The sequence below is a fragment of the Bos javanicus genome, chromosome 6 (assembly GCF_032452875.1).
Source record: "Bos javanicus breed banteng chromosome 6, ARS-OSU_banteng_1.0, whole genome shotgun sequence".
Lineage (NCBI taxonomy): Eukaryota > Metazoa > Chordata > Mammalia > Artiodactyla > Bovidae > Bos > Bos javanicus.
The window spans coordinates 59,733,085-59,750,887 of NC_083873.1; the positions used below are offsets into that span (position 1 = coordinate 59,733,085).

General features: G+C 41.9%; 1 protein-coding gene across 4 annotated transcripts in view; it reads right to left on the bottom strand.

Moving 5' to 3' along the window:
- The window catches only part of RBM47 (RNA binding motif protein 47), a 176,562-nt gene that overhangs the window by 10,397 nt on the left and 148,362 nt on the right, over positions 1–17,803 (bottom strand). For 2 of the 4 annotated variants that reach the window (XM_061421194.1, XM_061421193.1), the window contains 2 exons: positions 1,541–2,700; positions 484–690 (listed from right to left, as the gene is read on the bottom strand). In XM_061421194.1, the coding sequence (XP_061277178.1) occupies positions 484–690; positions 1,541–2,669 (1,336 nt within the window). In that variant the 5' untranslated portion in view covers positions 2,670–2,700. Of the gene's footprint in view, positions 1–483; positions 691–1,540; positions 2,701–17,803 lie in introns of those variants that run through there. The other 2 variants (XM_061421192.1, XM_061421195.1) reach the window with 2 other exon arrangements.

Genomic DNA, 17,803 nt, shown 5'->3' on the forward strand with positions numbered 1-17,803 from the left:
AAGACCACGACAAGGCACAGCAGCGTTATTTGCTCCTGAAGGGGAATTTCCCAACAACTCTCACAACTGGCAAAGAGTTGCACCTTCTGGCTTCTGATGACTGGGGTCAAAATAGGCTTGAGTAAGGAACAGAAAGCTGTTAGCTGGTAGAAGATATAGAAGAGCCTCACATTTTTCTACCCTCGCACCCCTCGCCCCAACCTCCTTAATTGAGAACCTACCTAATTGAGAAAAAGTCTAACAACTGGTGACAGCCATTTGGGAAACCCACTATAAGAAAGTTTGACTTGAACATGGTCAAAATTAGACCATCCCCCAAGTTCTAGATAAGAAGGCCCAGGAGGCCACAATCCTTGCCTAATCTCCGCCTGCCTTTGAGAAGAGGAACCCATGTACAGATGAAAGTGCCGAGGAAGTCACTTCAAAGAGAGAGAGTTGGGGTTCAGGCTGAATAAATGCATTCTCACTCTGGTTTATACTGACCTGTACCAGGCTTAATGGCAACTGGATTGACGGCAGAGATTTCCAAATTCGGTACAAGTTCATATCCTTTTTCTTGCTGTTTTCCTTTTCCTTCATGATATCGGCTATATATACCACGGCCAGCAGAATATCCCCCAAGGTAGGAACCCCTGGGGCCCGGGGCTCTGTTGCCAGCTGCACCTCGACCCCGGCCTCTTATGCTGCCTGCTTATAATAACAACACAAAAAATGATGAGCTACCAACAGCAACAGTACAGGAGGTGGATCTTAACCCAAGGTTCTTGGCACTTCGGTATCTGTCCTGGCTCTAAGCTGCAGGTGGCTACACCTCTGCTCTTTAGTGAGCTCGGAAGATGCTTCAGACTTTCTGGCTCCAGCCTAGATGCATCCTAAGATGTCTGCTTAGTACACAAGATGAACTTGAAGGGTGAGTTCCTAGGATTGTAACTGCCACTCCAATAAATAAAAATTTTCTAAGACGGTCACAAAACTAGATGTAGAAGGGGAACTGCTAGTTCATCTTCCTCATTTTAGGCGTGAGAAAACAGGCTTCGGGAGCTTAAAGGGGCTGACTAAAGTCACAGAGCCAGTTAATCAGATGGCAGGACCCAGAACCCAAGTATTTTGTTTTCCAGTGTAATGCCTGCTTTCAGTACAGGCTAGTCAGTGACTAAGAACAACAAAACAACACAAACAAACCCAACAATACTGTGCCCCCTACTCCCCAACATTCTAAAGGTTTAATTTCACAAGCAGGCTTTAACCTAAGAACCTTGCCGTCTAGCCCCACGTTGGATAAAGGCCCTGGGAAAACGCAAGAAAACGCAAGAAGAGCTTGCATGCTTCACATGATGGGTAATGTTACCTCACGCTGTATATATGAACCATCTACATTTTCTCGATGCTGTAGAAGTGACTGACTGCCCCAACGAGGGTGAGTAGGAAGGGTCGCCGTCCACCAGCTCAGTAAATGACAGCCATCACCTCCCAAATGGCATCCATCTGGCAGATGCGTCTCCCCGACTCCCACCCACGCAGGCGAGGAACCCCCACTAACCTTTCACGAAGTAGTCCCTGTTGGGCCCGATGAGGGCGTTGTAGGGGTAGCCATAGTAGGCTAGCGTGTAGGGGTCACAGGAATACACGTAGCTGGGCTGCTGCACCACTGCTGCCTCGGCTGCGCCGCCACCCTTGGCTGCCTTCTGGTAGCGGGAGTACTGCTCCTTGTCCACGGGCTTGGCCAGCGTCACCTCGAGGCACGAGCCCTCCAGCTCGGTGCCGTTGAGGTTGTTCATGGCGTGCACAGCGTCCTCGCGGCTGGCGAAGTGCACGAAGGCGTAGTCGCGGATCTTCTTGACGCGCTCCACGCAGCCCGGGTTGAACTGGCCGAAGCTCTTCTTGATGGTGTCCTCGGTGGTCTCGATCATGAGGTTCCGCACGTAGAGGATCTTCACGGTCTCCATCACATCCTCGTCCACGTCGATCTCGGGCTCGGCCCAGTCCACAGCAATCTGGTGGCCCCACAGCTGGATGCGGCCGGGCATGAGCTTGCGGCGCGCCATGGCGGCGGCGCGGTGGCTCTCGTACTCCACGAAGGCGAAGCCGCGATTCTTCATCTTGTCGGCCGCGCTGGCGTAGACGATCACGTCGAGCACGCCCTCTGTGACCTTGGCGATCTCCTCCAGGATCTCCTCGCGCTTCTTCATCTTGGGGATGCCCCCGATGAAGAGGCGGCAGTTGTCGACGCTGCAGCACACGCCCAGCAGGCGTCCGGGGCGGATCTCATAGTTGTTGAGCTCGCGCACGGCGCGCTTGGCCTCGTTCTTGTGGCAGTACATGACGAAGGCGTAGCCGCGGTTCTTGCCGTCGAAGTCCATCATGAGGCGCAGCTCGTAGATGCGGCCCACAGTCTCGAATACTGGCACCAGCTCGTCCTCATACACATCGCGGGGGATCTTGCCCACGAAGACCTCGCAGCCGCGCTGCGGGTGTGGGCCCTCCCAGCCGGGCGGCGGGCCACCGTACTTGCGCTGCCCATTCTCCTGCACCATGCTGTAGCCCGTGCGCTCCATCAGCGCCAGCAGCGCCGCCTCATTGGGCGCGCCCGCCACGCCCTCGGGCACCTTGGCAGAGGACCCGGTGGCGGAGTCGCTGCTCATGGCTGCGGTGGAATCCTCTGCGGTCATAATGTCAAAGGCATCCACGGCCGGTGGAGACCTGGGGAAGGCAGGAGAGAGAGGATGAGCCTACAATCTACACCAAGTTGAGCCACAACTTAACTACAATTTTTTTCCTTCTTTTTCTCCTCTTTTTTTTTCTTAAAGCCATCCAAGACTCACGCTTAACTATCGGGTGGTTAAATGAGAAATAAGATGGGGACTTCTCTGGATGAGCGGCAGCTCTAAAATAGTCTAAATTAGGCAAGTTGTTTTGCAGGAAAAACCAGAAGTGACTCAGGAAAAAAAAAATCAGAAGGAGCAGGTACTTCCGCCTAATCAGTACCCCCAACAGCTTTGAAGCATAGAGAACCTGCTGTCACTGTGGGTGCAAATCTCATGTTCCTGAGGCAGTTGGCAACATCTTTTGCTTAATTCCTGCACTGTCAACTCAGATTGATTTCCTTTTAGTTATAGTATTTTACCCCCTTTATTTCTTTGGCAAACAAAGTCTGCTTTCTTTGCTTTCTTTTTAAAGAGGCTTTTTCATTTAGGAATGGAAAGAGGGCAGTGTATTTATATTGTTAAGGAAAAAACTGAGGAGGTGTTGTAGAAGATACAGAACTGTGTGCTGAAGCTTTTTACAGGGAAGAAATGGAATATCCACAATAACGAAGGACTTGCGCGAAGAACTGTGGGAAGAGCTGGTAAGTCTGACTTTTACACTGTCATTCCTTGTCAGCAATTATGAACCATTCATGGATTTGGAATCAGTGCACAAAGAGCTAGATTAGGTTCAGGCTGGGGATTTTTGAAAACAACTATCTGGTAAACTGCAGGATAGTTTTCAGAGAACTGTCACATCCATTATCTTATTTGATCTTAATCTCCTTTCATGGTAAGTGACAGTATCATTAGTCCCAATTTGTCTGTGGGGAAATAGGTTGAATAAATTACTCATTTCACACAGTAGGTATCCACTCCTATCGGGACTTGATTTCAAGCCATCTTGTGTTCTTTTTTCTAAACCAGTGCTGGGCAATAAGAACTCTCTGTGATGATGAAAAAGCTGTCAGTAGCCACAAGTGGCTACTGAATACTTGCAATGGGACAATTGCAGAGTTTTTCATTTTTTTCTAAAATTAAATACCCACATAAGTGCAAGTCCAAACCATGCCACCTTCACTCCTTCAGAGCAAGGCCCTTAGAAATGATTTAAAATTAGACAGTGAGATTATCACTAGGCGCTTCTTATTGTGCCTTTGTGAAGAATAGCTCTGCTTAGCTTTTTTTAAAAAATGAAGTTTATTTCATTTTTTTGGACTATGAAAGTATTCAAGTAAATTTTATGGAAATTAAGAAAAAGTAGGAAAAGAAGTTATTCCTAATTCTCCTACCCAGTGATAGCCACATAAACTTTTCCATCTTTCTTTTGATAGTTTCTTTGGGGGGAATGGGAGAGGTGGTGCTAGGCTTCCAACAAATTTACATCTGCTGCTTTACTTCATTTTATAAGCATTCTTCCACATTCTTAAAACTGTAAAAATATGATTTATAATTGGAATATGGTTTCATCATTCAACTAAATTTTTTTTCCATTGTTTAAAATTTACTACTGGGAATTCTACACAAGGATATTAAGGGAAATTTCAAGGTTAATTAAGGTACATTTGCTCATCTAAAGAAAAAAAAAAGGAATGATAGGGACACAACAGAATGTATGTTTTTGCCTGTTGGCCAACCAGTACTACTTTGGTTCATCTGCTGAAACATCAAGCAGCAGTACAGGTTCACGGGTTAGTGAGTGGCCACTGGACTGATGTTGAAGCTGAAACTCCAATGCTTTGGCCACCTGATGCAAAGATCTGACTCATTTGAAAAGACCCTGATGCTGGGAAAGATTGAGGGCAGGAGGAGAAGGGGACGACAGAGGATGAGATGGTTGGATGGCATCACTGACTCACTGGAGATGAGTTTGAGTGAACTCCGCGAGTTGGTGATGGACAGGGAGGCCTGGCATGCTGCGGTTCATGGGGTCGCAAAGAGTTGGACACGACTGAGAGACTGAACTGAACTGAACTGAACTGGAACCAGAGTGCATGACTATGTGTGAACCCTAGCTTGAACACTTCCTAGTTGTATGACCTGAAGCAAGGATATCCAGCTCCTTCATGCCTCAGTTTCCCTGTCTATAAAATGGGAACGATGATAACAGTATTAACTTTGTTAAGTTTACAAAAGTGAGTTAATACATACAAGCATTTTGAACTGTGCTTGGGAAGTTGTAAATGCTCAAGAAATGTCAGTTATTACAGTTCATCCAAACTTCTGGGTAAAACTTCAGACCAATTTAGTTTTAGAGTAATTTTGACACTTTCTCAGTTCTTTAAAAACATCTGTTTGATATGGCTGCTATTCTTATTTTTAATTTTCTTTGCTCTTCAGTTGCTTGAAAGCTGTTTTGGCAACATATCCAATTATTATGAAGCCTTTTTTTCTGGTTTAAATTTGAAAATATAGTTCCTGGAGTTTTGTGTTGAAGCAGAAATTTCAGTATCAGATTTGAACATGAAGATCTTTCCCTCCTTCCAAAAGGAAGATAAGGATATATTCTTAAGAAGATAAGAAGATTCTTTGTACAAACACACATGCATTTATAATCTGTGACCTGGGAAGGAAATGCCAGGTGTATATATATATATAAACATGTATGAGGGAATTCAAGATCTTAACATGGTTTAACTACATAAAACAGTGACTAAAGTCCAAAGGAATAGTCCTTCTATCTCTTCTGAGAGATGTAGAATTGACTTTTTCTTAATACTTTGATAATTGTACTTTGAAACTACTCTTTAACTCTCACAAAAAGCTGTATAATGCCAGGCTAAGGGAGTCATTTTCAATTCCAGCCCTATTAATTTCACCAGAAAATCTGTTGCTTTCAGTAAGTAGTTATAGCTTATTCTCTTGCACCTGCAAGCCAAGAAAAGCCTTTTTTCCTGAGCTTTCATCATCTGGGATAAATGAATCATGTTACTGGTCCCCCTTCCCTTTTTACTTTGACCCCTAGGAGGTTTGGAACTGAATTTGTCACTTTAGTTTTTAATTGTGTAAGACATTACAGTACACTCTCAGGTTCATCTGATCTTGGCTATAGTTTCATTTTTTTAGTCTCCTATATTCCCAATGCCATGAATTTAGCTATGTATATTATTCATCTTACTGTTTTCATGTCCTTGGAAGCCATCTCATATAATTCTGGAGTTAGGAGAGGAATAAATGCATATACCCATGAAAAAAATATATATAATTTGCATGAAATATAAATTAGTGTAGTATTTAAATGAACTATTTTTATACTACAGATACATAAAAGCAACTGAGAACCACAATAAGATACCACTCTGCACCCATTAGCATGCTATTGTGTGTGTGTGTGTGTGTGCACGCACCTGTGAGTGCTCAGTCATATCTGACTCTTTGTGACCCCACTGACTGTAGCCTGCCAGGCTCCTCTGTCCATGGGATTCTCCAGGCAAGAATACTGGAGTGGGTTTCCATTTCTTCCTCCAAGGTACGTTCCTGGCCCAGGTATTGAACCTGGGTCTCCTGCACTGCAGATTCTTCACCACTGAGCCACTTGGGAAGTCCTAGCATGCTATTATAACCAACCAAACATACAAACTAATGAAGTAAAATAAGTGTTGACAAGAATGTAGAAAAACTGCAATCTTTGCTCATTGCTGGTGGGAATGTAAAATGGTGCAGCTACTGTGGAGAACTGTATAGTGGTTGCTCAAGAACATAACAGTTATCATATGATCCACCAATTCCACTACTGGGTATATACTCAAAAGAACTGAAAATTGGGACTCAACACAGATATTTGCACACCATTGGTCATAACAGTATTATTCACAGTAGCCAAAAGGTAGAAACAACCCCAAAGTCCACTACACATGAATGGGCAAACACAATGTGGCATGTGTACTCAAGGGAGTATTATTCAGCCTTAAAGAAGAGGAAATTCTCACACATGCTGCAGCATGGATGAACCATGAAGATACCCTAAGTGAAATACGCCAGGTACAAAAGGACAAATATTGTATGTTTCCACTTTCATGAAGTACCTAAAGAGTCAAATTCATAGAAAGCAGAATAGTGGTGGCCAAGAACTGTGAGGAGGGAGAATGGGGAACTATGGTTTATGGCGTTCCAGTGAGAGATGATAAGAAAGTTCTGGAGAGGGGTGGTGGTGATGGTTGCACATCAGTGTAATGTACTTAATGCCACTGAACTGTACATGTAAAAACAGTTAAAATGGTTCTTTATTATGTAAAGGTTAACACACATAGTGAAAAGGATAAAAATAAGATTCTGTAAAGTTAGGATTTCATTAGAGGCCATTACAAATGGTATATTGCATTAGTTTAACACATTCAAGAAAGTCTTATGGTCTGCAAACTCCATTCTTCTTATCTTTATGTCTAAGATGCCATAGTTAAATAAATTACCATGCTGTTTAATGAGTTTTCAAGGCCAAAGGCTTAGATATGTAAAAGATATATGGCTTATTTAATGTCTTGAAAGCAGGGGAGCTATATAACATTTAGCTATATGACCCTTCTTTCAGAGATGAAACAGAAACTTTATTACAACTAGACATGCTTTAGACCAGGGCTTGGCAAATTACACCATGGTCCAAATATAGCCTGCCATTTGTTTTTTTAAATAAAGTTTTATTGGAACAGTCATCCTCTTTTAAAAAAAAAAAAGAAAGAAAGATGGCTCTTTTTCCATTTCAGTGGCAGACTTGACTAGTTCAGAGATTGCATGGGTCATAAAGGCTGAAATATTTACTCTCTGGCCAGGTATAGAAGAAGTTTGCCAACCTTCGTTCATGGAGAACATCAATGAGACTAAATAACAAAGATTCTTCTTGCTAAGGTATTACAGTCACTTTTCCCTGTTTCCTATGCTGAGCAATTACTTAATTTCAGGACCAGTTTTAAAGAGTCTTCTCAAACTGCTTGCCTCCCCACCCCCTGCAATTCTAAGCTGTCTTCCATTTAACTACACAGTCAAATTTATGAGACCAGAAGAAGAGACATCTGCTGAAGAATGCTGGCTCAGCTCCTAACACTTATATGTAAACAAAATTTCTTAAGATTTTAAATTCATTCATTCTGTACATATTAATTGAGCACCTGCTGCTGCTGCTGCTAAGTCGCTTCAGTCGTGTCCGACTCTGTGCAACCCCATAGATGGCAGTCCACTGGGCTCCCCCATCCCTGGGATTCTCCAGGCAAGAACACTGGAGTGGGTTGCCATTTTCTTCTCCAATGCATGAAAGTGAAAAGTGGAAGTGAAGTCGCTCAGTCATGTCCGACTCTTAGCGACCCCAAGGACCGCAGCCTACGCAGGCTCCTCCGTCCATGGGATTCTCCAGGCAAGAGTACTGGAGAGGGTTGCCATTGCCTTCTCCAAATTGAGCACCTACTATGTGCCAAATACCAGTGGACCTCGTCCTCCTGGAGCTTACCTTGAACCCTGACAGTGTGTCTTAAGAGTCTGTACCACAGCTGCCCTGAGTGACTCCTACCATTGAACTGAAATGATCCATGCAAAGCTCCCAGTGCAGAACCTCGGGCCAAGTGCTCAAGAAATGTTAGCGTAAGAAATTTGAACTTAAAAATCTTACCCAGTCTTAAGACTGAGTTAAGAATCTTCCTTGTGTTTACAGAGAAACAAGACGCTACCCCAGCCAACCCTACACTAGTCAGAATGAGAAGCCTAGCCTGTGAATTCTGGTGTAGACTGGCATATCAGAGCCTCCCAGATTCCATTCATAGCAGGTAAGTTGTCTGGCAGTGTGATTTTCTACTGGTGACGTCGCTCAGCCATCCGAGTGTAAGCCTGTTTCTCACCTAACCTTTGGCTATAGCACTTTGCAAGAGGCTCTTCCAGAAAGAACCTGCAGAGACTTGCTGCACTGGGCTCAGACGGTCCCGCAGCCCACATGGATGCCAGGTCCCTGGCAGCAGGACCTTCCCCACACAGAGCCATGCTCTCACACACTGAAAACACGTTAGTCTTCAGAAGGCTGCTCTCATTAAACAAACATGGCATTATATTCAAAACTACTCATTTATTCACAGTTTGGCATGTAAAACAGGAGAATATACTATCAAAATCAAGCTATTATTATTTTGAACTATTAGCTAGAATTTTTGTTGTTTTTGTTTTAGGTTGAGTTTGGGCTTGTTAGTGTAAAATAACATCTTGGGGTTAACTCAGGCTTAAAGCAGAAATCATCAAGGATTTGAATTCCCTTAATACTGGTTTAGAGTACCTTTCAGTAGGATTTTAAGTTTGAAGTGGGACATTTTTCTTTTGGCCCTGATGCATGGCTTGTGGGATCTTAGTTCCCTGGTTGGGTATCGAATCTAGGTCCCCCAGCAGTGGAAGCATGGAATCCTAACCACTGGACTACTAGGGAATTCTCTGAAGTGGGACATTTTAGAGGGCAAGGGATAACACTGTACTGGGAAATATTCCCAATGTTTACCAACCAGTCTTTACCTGGGATCAAAAGCAGGCATGAGTTTACACTCATGGTAGCACAAACCACCAGTTAACTTTGATTCACAGCCATGTGTGTGTCTATGTGTGTGTGTGATTACTATGCAATTTGGAATTGGAATTCTTGGGGGAGCTTTATTTGCTCACTAATAGACACACTGTACCTTGAACGTAATATTCAGTGGTGAATCTTCCAGCACTAACTGGAATTTAATCCAGTAGAAGGTTTTAGAATTTATTCAAGAGGTAATTCTGGCTCTGTTTGCAGTTAGAGTTCTATTTTTATGTCCCCTTATTTATAACATAAAATGTGTCTTTACTGATAGTCACTTCTTAGGCATGACTCAGCATACACAATGTATAGATATAATAAAATACATACCGTACTGGTGACAGCAAGGACTTTGGAGCTGAAGAAACATGAGTTCAGGTCATGTCTGTGCCACTTACCTGCCATGTCATATGAGGTTCCCTGTCTACATCTCTGAGATGGTTCTAGTAATAGCACCCATCTCAAGAGGATTGGTTCCAAGATTAAATGATACTTAATATCACACATGAGGGGGAAAAGAATTGAAGACCAACTTCTACAAAAAGTTTCGAAGATTTGGCCTCACGCTGAGCGGTTATCTTACTGCTCTGTGCCAAGTTACCACCACCCATTAGAGTCAACAGCAGAGCAGACACTCCCACCACCGGGCAGGCCTCTGGGCTTGAGGACAGGTGGGCAGGCCTCTGGGGATAGGGACATTTCTGTTACCCCAGAGCTTGAACGTTTACAGCAGTTCTGCTCAAAATGGAGGCAGGATACTTGGAAATTACCTGGGGGCCCAAACAGAAAGCTGAAGCACAGCAACCTTTTCTACCTCGGCCAGTAACCTTGTGCTATTTGAAGGCATGGCCCGTGGGACACACAAAAATCCTCCCATGATTCTCTTTTATTTAGGGAAAATCCTGGAAGGATAAAGGGGCCCTAGAATAGAGGCACTCTGGGCCATACCTTCTGTCAGCTCTTGGCTAATTCTGAGAAGAGTTAATTCATAATGGGTCTTCAACTGCACTGATGCTGGTACAGAGTTTGTTACGGTAAAGCACATCATTCGGTGAATGACTGATAAACAGGTGAAAGCCGAGAGGTTCATTTTTCCCAGGCATTTCTATCAACATATCCCTGAAATGAGGCACTTGGCTGTGGGTTCCCAGGGACATTGGCTGTGTACCAGGGGAGGGGTAGAACCACCTGCCCCAGAGGGGTGGCGTGGGGGAACTTTCTGTGGGGTTTTGGCAGCACATAAATACCAGTTAAGAATCTGCTATCTGTACTCAGCCATTAAAAAGAATGAAATAATGCCATTTGCAGCAACATGGATGGCCCTGGAAATTGTCTTACTGAGTAAAGCAAGTCAGACAGAGAAGGAGAAACATCATTTGACATCCCTTATACGTGGAAGCTAAAAAAAAAAAAAAAATTGATACAAATAAACTTAACAAAACAGAAAGAGACTCAGAGGTAGAGAACTAACTTATGGCTGCCTGGGGGCAGGGGAAGGGATAGTTAAGGAGTTTGGGACAGACATGTATATACTGCTATATTTTAAATGGATAACCAACAAGGACCTACTGTATAGCACATGGAACTGTCTGTGCTTGATGTTACGTGGCAGCCTGGATGGGAGGGGAGTTTGGGGAGAATGGACACATGTATATGTATGGCTGAGTCCCTTCATGCCCTGCTGTTCACTTGAAACTGTCACATTGTTAATTGGCTATACCCCAATACAAAATAAAAAGTTAAAAAGAATATGCTATCTGGTTAAATAAGCATTACACACATACACTTCTTTCTCAACAGGTTGATGGGTAATGCTGAAAAAAAAAATGAAACTGGCAAATTCGGACACATCTACTTCCTGAATTAATGTTCTCCCAAGCCGTGAACAAGCAGTAGAAGGGACTTCTAGTCTCACCCCTATCTTGGCTCTTCTGACCTAAATATTTGAGGGATCTGGCTCAGAACAGAAAGGTTGACAGGCCCACAAATACCAGAGAGGAGAAGGAAAAGCAGTGATGGCTTGTATCATAATAGTAGCTTGAATGTATATAGTGTTTGGCAATTTAGAAAATTCTTTGATGTATGTAAGTTAATTTCCTAAAATCCAGAATTTGAGCTGCAAAGGAACCTTGAGTGTCATTTAACCCAAAGTTTCTGAATTGGCTACTGCCATTGTGGGTGTGATAATTCTGGGTTTGGGTGGAGGGGGTCTCCTGTAGACTGTAGCATGTCTCATAGGATCTCTGCCCTCTACATTCCCAATCCCCTCTACATGTAACAACCAAAAACATCTCCAGAGAGCCAAAACTGCTCCCTGTTGAGAATTACTGATCGAGTCTACCTTGGAGTTATAAACAGATTATACACTTACACATGTGTGTGTGCTAAGTTGCTTTCGTTGTGTCCGACTCTTTGTGACCCTAAGGACTGTAACCCACCAGGCTCCTCTGTCCATGGATTCTCCAGGCAAGAATACTGGACTGGGTTGCCATGCCCTCCTCTGGGGGGTCTTCGAACCCAGGGATCGAACCCAAGGCTCCTGCATTGTAGGTGGATTCTTTACCGCTGAGCCACCAGGGAAGCCTATACACTTACACATGAGAGGTACTAATGAAATAGTAGTATCTCCACACTCAGCATGGGCTTGGTGTCTTGACCTTGCTCTTCCTGTCAAGGCTATCAAAACTGAGACATGTGCAAGAGATTTCAAAGATCCAAAGCAATGTCTCTTTGATACAAAACTACTCAAATTAATTTGGTTGGAAATCTATTAATTTTTCAAAGCAAAGAACTACCACCATAAAGCCCTACACACTGATTCTGTCGTTAGACTGACTTGCCATCCGGCAAACTGACAGGCCTACGTCACCCAAATAGCACTTTTGCGATCAGGCTAAGGATCTGCCGAGCTATAGAAATGCCTTATTCAATTCAGACCCCTTGGCTTCACGGACATGTGAAAACTGCTGACCATCTGGTTTTTAAGACTTAGACCTTTTTCTGGTGTCACTGCTGGTTTCTAATTATGTCAAAAGCTTCACTTAGGATTCAGAATTTTGTTTTTTGACACGCTATGAACAACTATTGCCCCTGGAACACAAGTCAATTCACTGATATTAGAACCAACCTCTGTACCCCTTAGGCAGAAGGCAATGACGTGATAAAATAGATGCTCAATGTTTGTGCATGCATTCATTCAGTCACTCATTTATTCATTCATTCGAACACTTGCTGATTGCCAGGCCGTGCTGGGTGCTTGGTGATGCAGTCATGAACGCAGCATAGTCCTTGGGGTTCCCAGCCAAGCAAGGGTAGATGAAGAAGGAGGGAGAAAAGAGAGGGCAGAGCAAAGACCACGAGCAAAGACAGGCAGCCACATCAGGTTACTTAGCCCTGGGACTTCCCAGGTGGCGCAGTTGATAAAGAATTTGCCTGCCGATGCAGGAGATGCAAGAGATGCCGGCTTGACCTCTGGCTTGGGAAGATCCCCTGGAAGAGGAAATGGCAACCCACTCCAGTAGTCTTGCCTGGAAGATTCCATGGGCAGAGGAGCCTGGCGGGTTACAGTCCATGGGGTTGCAAAATTGGACATGACTGAGTGCATGCACACACACACAGGAGATCACATATGGTCTTTCAACAAACATTGAGTGCCAAAGGCATGATCATAGCTTTGTAAAGTTTACAAGCAACAATGGACTGTGGGTCAAAACAGAACCCAAAGAGTGATCCAGCTTTAATAGGTGGGTGAGGACTGAAAATCTGCACATCTGGCTAATTATATTTAGAGACAGATGGAAATTCTGCAAGGGTAATCCACCTTTTCCATCTACACCTAAAACTACATTATCATATATTGATTGCATAACTACAAATATAATACCCAATGATGTTGTAATAGAATGAATTAATTAAAATCATTAAGATCAAAATCAATTTTATCGAGCATCTTTATAAGCCAGACGCTTTGCTCACTGCTATCATATTATTATCAATTTACCGCAGTGGGATACTTTCAGAGGAGGACTGTATTCCACAGCATCTCCAGCATTCCTGGGAAAATGGTTGGAGAGTGTTATTTCCTTCATATGCTAAGAAGAGAGTGGCATAAAAGAGAATAGATGACTCAAATGCAACTTAAATGCAATAGATGACATAAATTCCCTGGAGGGAAGGAGATGGACTAGAAATAATCTCTTATGAAATTTCTGTAACGTATGGTTTAAAAACTCTCGTGTTGAGCACTTAGTGTGCAAAAGACACCTCTGCTGCAGCAGAGACAGTATGGCCCACAAAACCTGAAATATTGACTGTCTGGCCCTTTCTAGCAAAAGGCCTGCTCTCTTGGGTTAGATTTCCTGGGTTTGAGCCCCAGCTCTTTAACTGTGAAGCCGTGTGACAGTGATGTACTTATTCATTTAAAGTCTTTGTTCCTCACCACCCTCATCTGCAGAATGAGACTGGACTGGTGGTAACAACAATCACTATCTCAAGGCATCACTGTGAGGAATAAATTAGATAATAATACCAAGTCCTTAGAAGAGAACCAAGTATACAGTAAGAATTTGATAAATGTTAGCTACTGTTGCCTCCTTTTTCAAGATCAGGGAACTTCAGGCTCAGAGTGATCAAATGACTTACCCAAGACTGCTCAGAATTGAAATTTAGCTGATGACAAAGCCCAGGGTCCTTTCTGCTGTGGTAACTCTCTTTGCTATGTTCTTAGTAATAGCAGAGTTAACCGCAGCCAGTGTTCACAGGGTAAAACTACTATCAGTGAGAGATGGACCTTGGTTGACAGAGTTGAAGGAAACTCAAGCACAGATCCACAGTAAAATTGTTGGAAAACCATACCTTTCTATAATACCAAATGCCTCATTACACCGCCCCACTTCCCCCACCCTTCAGAGAGTGCTGCAAACTGTTCCATAGCCTATTTCTGGCCCTTTATAAAGTAGTAAATAGGTTCAAATTCGACTTTTTAGACTTAAAAAAGCACTATTAACTTCTTAAATGGAAATGTTTAAGGACTAGAATTCACATAATCCAAATGTTCAAGTGAGAATATGGGGCCTATGATATAGCAGTGGGAATGGGGGCTACTCACCCAGGCTCTGGAATCAGACCTAGCTTCATACCCTGGCTCCACCACTTGAGAAGCAAGTGTCGTCACACCAGCCATTAATCTCCCTAAGCCTCAGTTTCACCATCTATAAGATGGTGATAATACACCCCACGATGTTGTGAAGGCTAAGTGAGGCAATGCATAGAAAATACTTAGAAAAGTACTTGGCTATGTTAAGTGCTCAAATTTATTATTTTGTATTTTATACACTATATGATTTTTAAATAATTATTATTTCAGTTGAGCAAAATAGATGTTTTTCAAGGATGTACTCTTGGGAGTACAGCCCCGTGTGTAAGTCACACCTAAGAATCACAAATTTTCTGCTTGACAGTATAATTTTAAAAGCTAAAGAATCTGAAGGAATTTACTCCCAGATTTTTGTGGACAAACTGAAAGGGAACTTCTATAGCTATTATATATTGCTATAGGAAATGCATCATTATAACCACACATTTCACATGTGGTTATAATGATGCCTTTTTCAAAGCTAATGATTATGCAAAAGAGCAAATACTATGTTCTTTCTGATATTTGTTCAATTGTGTATTACCTTTTTATTACTTAGTATACCTACACTAATGCTTTATGTCTTCCCATTGAATGTAGTTGTAAATACTGTTTATTAACTATGATATATTCAAATTACCACTACAAGTTTAAGAAAGTTACCTGGGAGTAATATTCACAGAAAAGTTCCATGTGCCAGCATTGGAATATATGAACTGGTGGTTTGATGGATGGTAATTTTTATCACAAAAATATTCTTTAATTTGGAAAGGGATTTATCATAGAGTTCCTTTAGCTAGGAAATCCTCTGTGTCGTCTAGAATATGATTCAAGTTATTGAAAAATTGATCTCTCTCTCTATATCTTTTCTGAATATACCTTCCCTATATCGATATAGACCTAAAACACTATGCCAAAGTATTGGTCCCATTTTCTTGATGGAGAAGCTGGATAATCATGCACTTAAGCTCAAAATCCCAATTACACAGTGATAAAATGGGAATCACAATTTAATAAAGGGGCTTCATCTTTGGGAGTACAGTGTTTAGTTTAAATTGTTTGATAAATGGTCCATTTATCTTCAAGACAAATCTGGACAGTCCAAATATAGGAGATATACACACACACACACACACACATATTTTAGAGTATATACACATACACATATTTTAGACTATATATATTTTTTAGAATATATATGTTATATATATATTCTAAAACTTGTGTATAAAGAGTATTTTTCATTCATTTAGTTTCTTGAATTTATACCAAAATAGATTTAGAAGGTAAACTTTCCCAAACATAAGCGTATGTAGCTTTATGATGGTATGTTAATGCTTTTCCTTTCCCCCAGTTTCAAAGTATATTAGCAAGTGGTAGTTATATGGTAATAGTATGGCTATTATTATTGTGCCATATTATACATGAGTACATGCTCTATGGATTATGTTCTTTTATTACCTTCTGGTGGTATGTCAAATCATAGTATACAAGAATATCATAGGTCTCCTTATAAGAAAAATGACAAATTGCCTGTTCTGAAACAAAGACTCTACGATGGAGTGACATAGACAAACATTAGTTTCAGTTTTAGGTGTGACCTTCTGATTTTGTTTGGTTAACATTAGTCATCTCAGTTCTGACAAGGGAACAGTATCTGCCAGCACAGAAAAAAATCAGATCCTGTTTAATGCTGATGTTCTTGTATTTCCTAGACAAGTATCCCAAGGCACTAGTTACAGTGAAATAGAAGTTGGCCAGAAGTACTCTCAATATTGATTAAGCCATGGGTTACTTTCTTCTACAAATATTTAAGTTGAATGTGGGGTATTTTTGAAGTTAAAAATATTTTCAAATACCACAGCAATATGACTATAATAGGCTCTTTGTGAGAAAACATATAAAAGGAAGTAAACTTTCTAGTGGGAGGCAGAGACAATATGCATTAAAATGCAACTTTAAACTAACCCCCAAATTACATTTTCTTTTTATCCACTGAACATTTAAATGTTATTCTCCCTTAACTAACTTTCTAGCTTTGTTCTTCCTCTGGTGATACTTGGTTTATTATTATTGCTATTATTATTATTTTTTCATATAGTGAAAAATGAAAATGATAAGTTTAAAGAACATGTGCTTCTAGCAAAAGTATGCTTAAAGTTAAACCCTACTACTCAGTAGCTTAATTCTTGTTATAAAAACTTGGACTCTATTAGAAATGGGGCCATTTGAGAAAGGGCCCTTTGTAACAGAAAAAGTAAAATTTACTTCCTATTGTGAAGTGATTGTAGACAGTTTAGCCTATTTCCACTTTATTCTACACTGTCTGAAATGTATTAGAAAAAGTAAAGAAACATAGTTTATTTCATTATCTATAACTGAAGCTTTTAAAAGGCAGAGACCTTAATTGGTATCCCCAGTGCCTAGCACAAAATGAAGAAATGTTTCAGTAAAGGAAAAAAATGAATGAAAGAACCAATGAATGAGCACTGTCTTTTATAAGAAATGTAGTAAGATAAAGCTCGAAAAAGAATTGTAATATTATATATAACTGCCAATAAATTGCTTTGGATATCCTATTTATATTTAACTTTTGTGTTTTACCTGCATTTAGAACTAAGCACAAATAGCCATACAGAGTATTGTCCAGGGAATAGAAAGGGGAAATTCCCTGGCAGTCCAATGGCTAGGACTCCACACTCTCACTGTTGAGGGTCTGGGATCAATCTCTGGTTGAGGAATTAAGATCCCACATCCCATGAGCCACATACACACACAAAAAGAATGGATAGGTCCGTTTTGGCATTGTTGTTTCTGTTATTTAGTTGCTAAGTCGTGTCTGACTCTTTTGAGACCCGCGTGGACTGTAGCCTGCCAGGCTCCTCTGTCCATGGGATTTCCTAGGCAAGAATATTAGATTGGGTTGCCATTTCCTTCTCCAAGGGATCTTTCCAACCCAGGGATTGAATCAACATCTCCTGCGTTGGCAGGTGGATTCTCTAACACTGAGCCACTAGGGAAGCCCCAGCTTTGGCACAGGAGCTGGCATTTCTAATACACAGCTCAGGCATCAGCAAGGTCAAGGGGAAAAGCCCCACCAATCACTGATTGATGGACGATAGCCAAGGCTCCCAAGAGTCTTCTTGGAAAGCAGGCACTGGTCAGTCAGGCAGCTGGAGAACTTCCAAGACTTTCTTTTTTTTTTGCCTGAGCTGATATGCTTAGCTTCTACTATATTGTCTCAGAGCTTTGGTAGAGACTTTATGGTGCCACAAGGAAGTAGACACAAAGCCAGGGCCTGACCACGAGGGCAGTTTCCAAACGCTCTTTTATGTGCAGGTATCCTGAACGGTTGGGTGTTACAGCGCTTGAGCTCACACACTGCTGTAGGGTCCT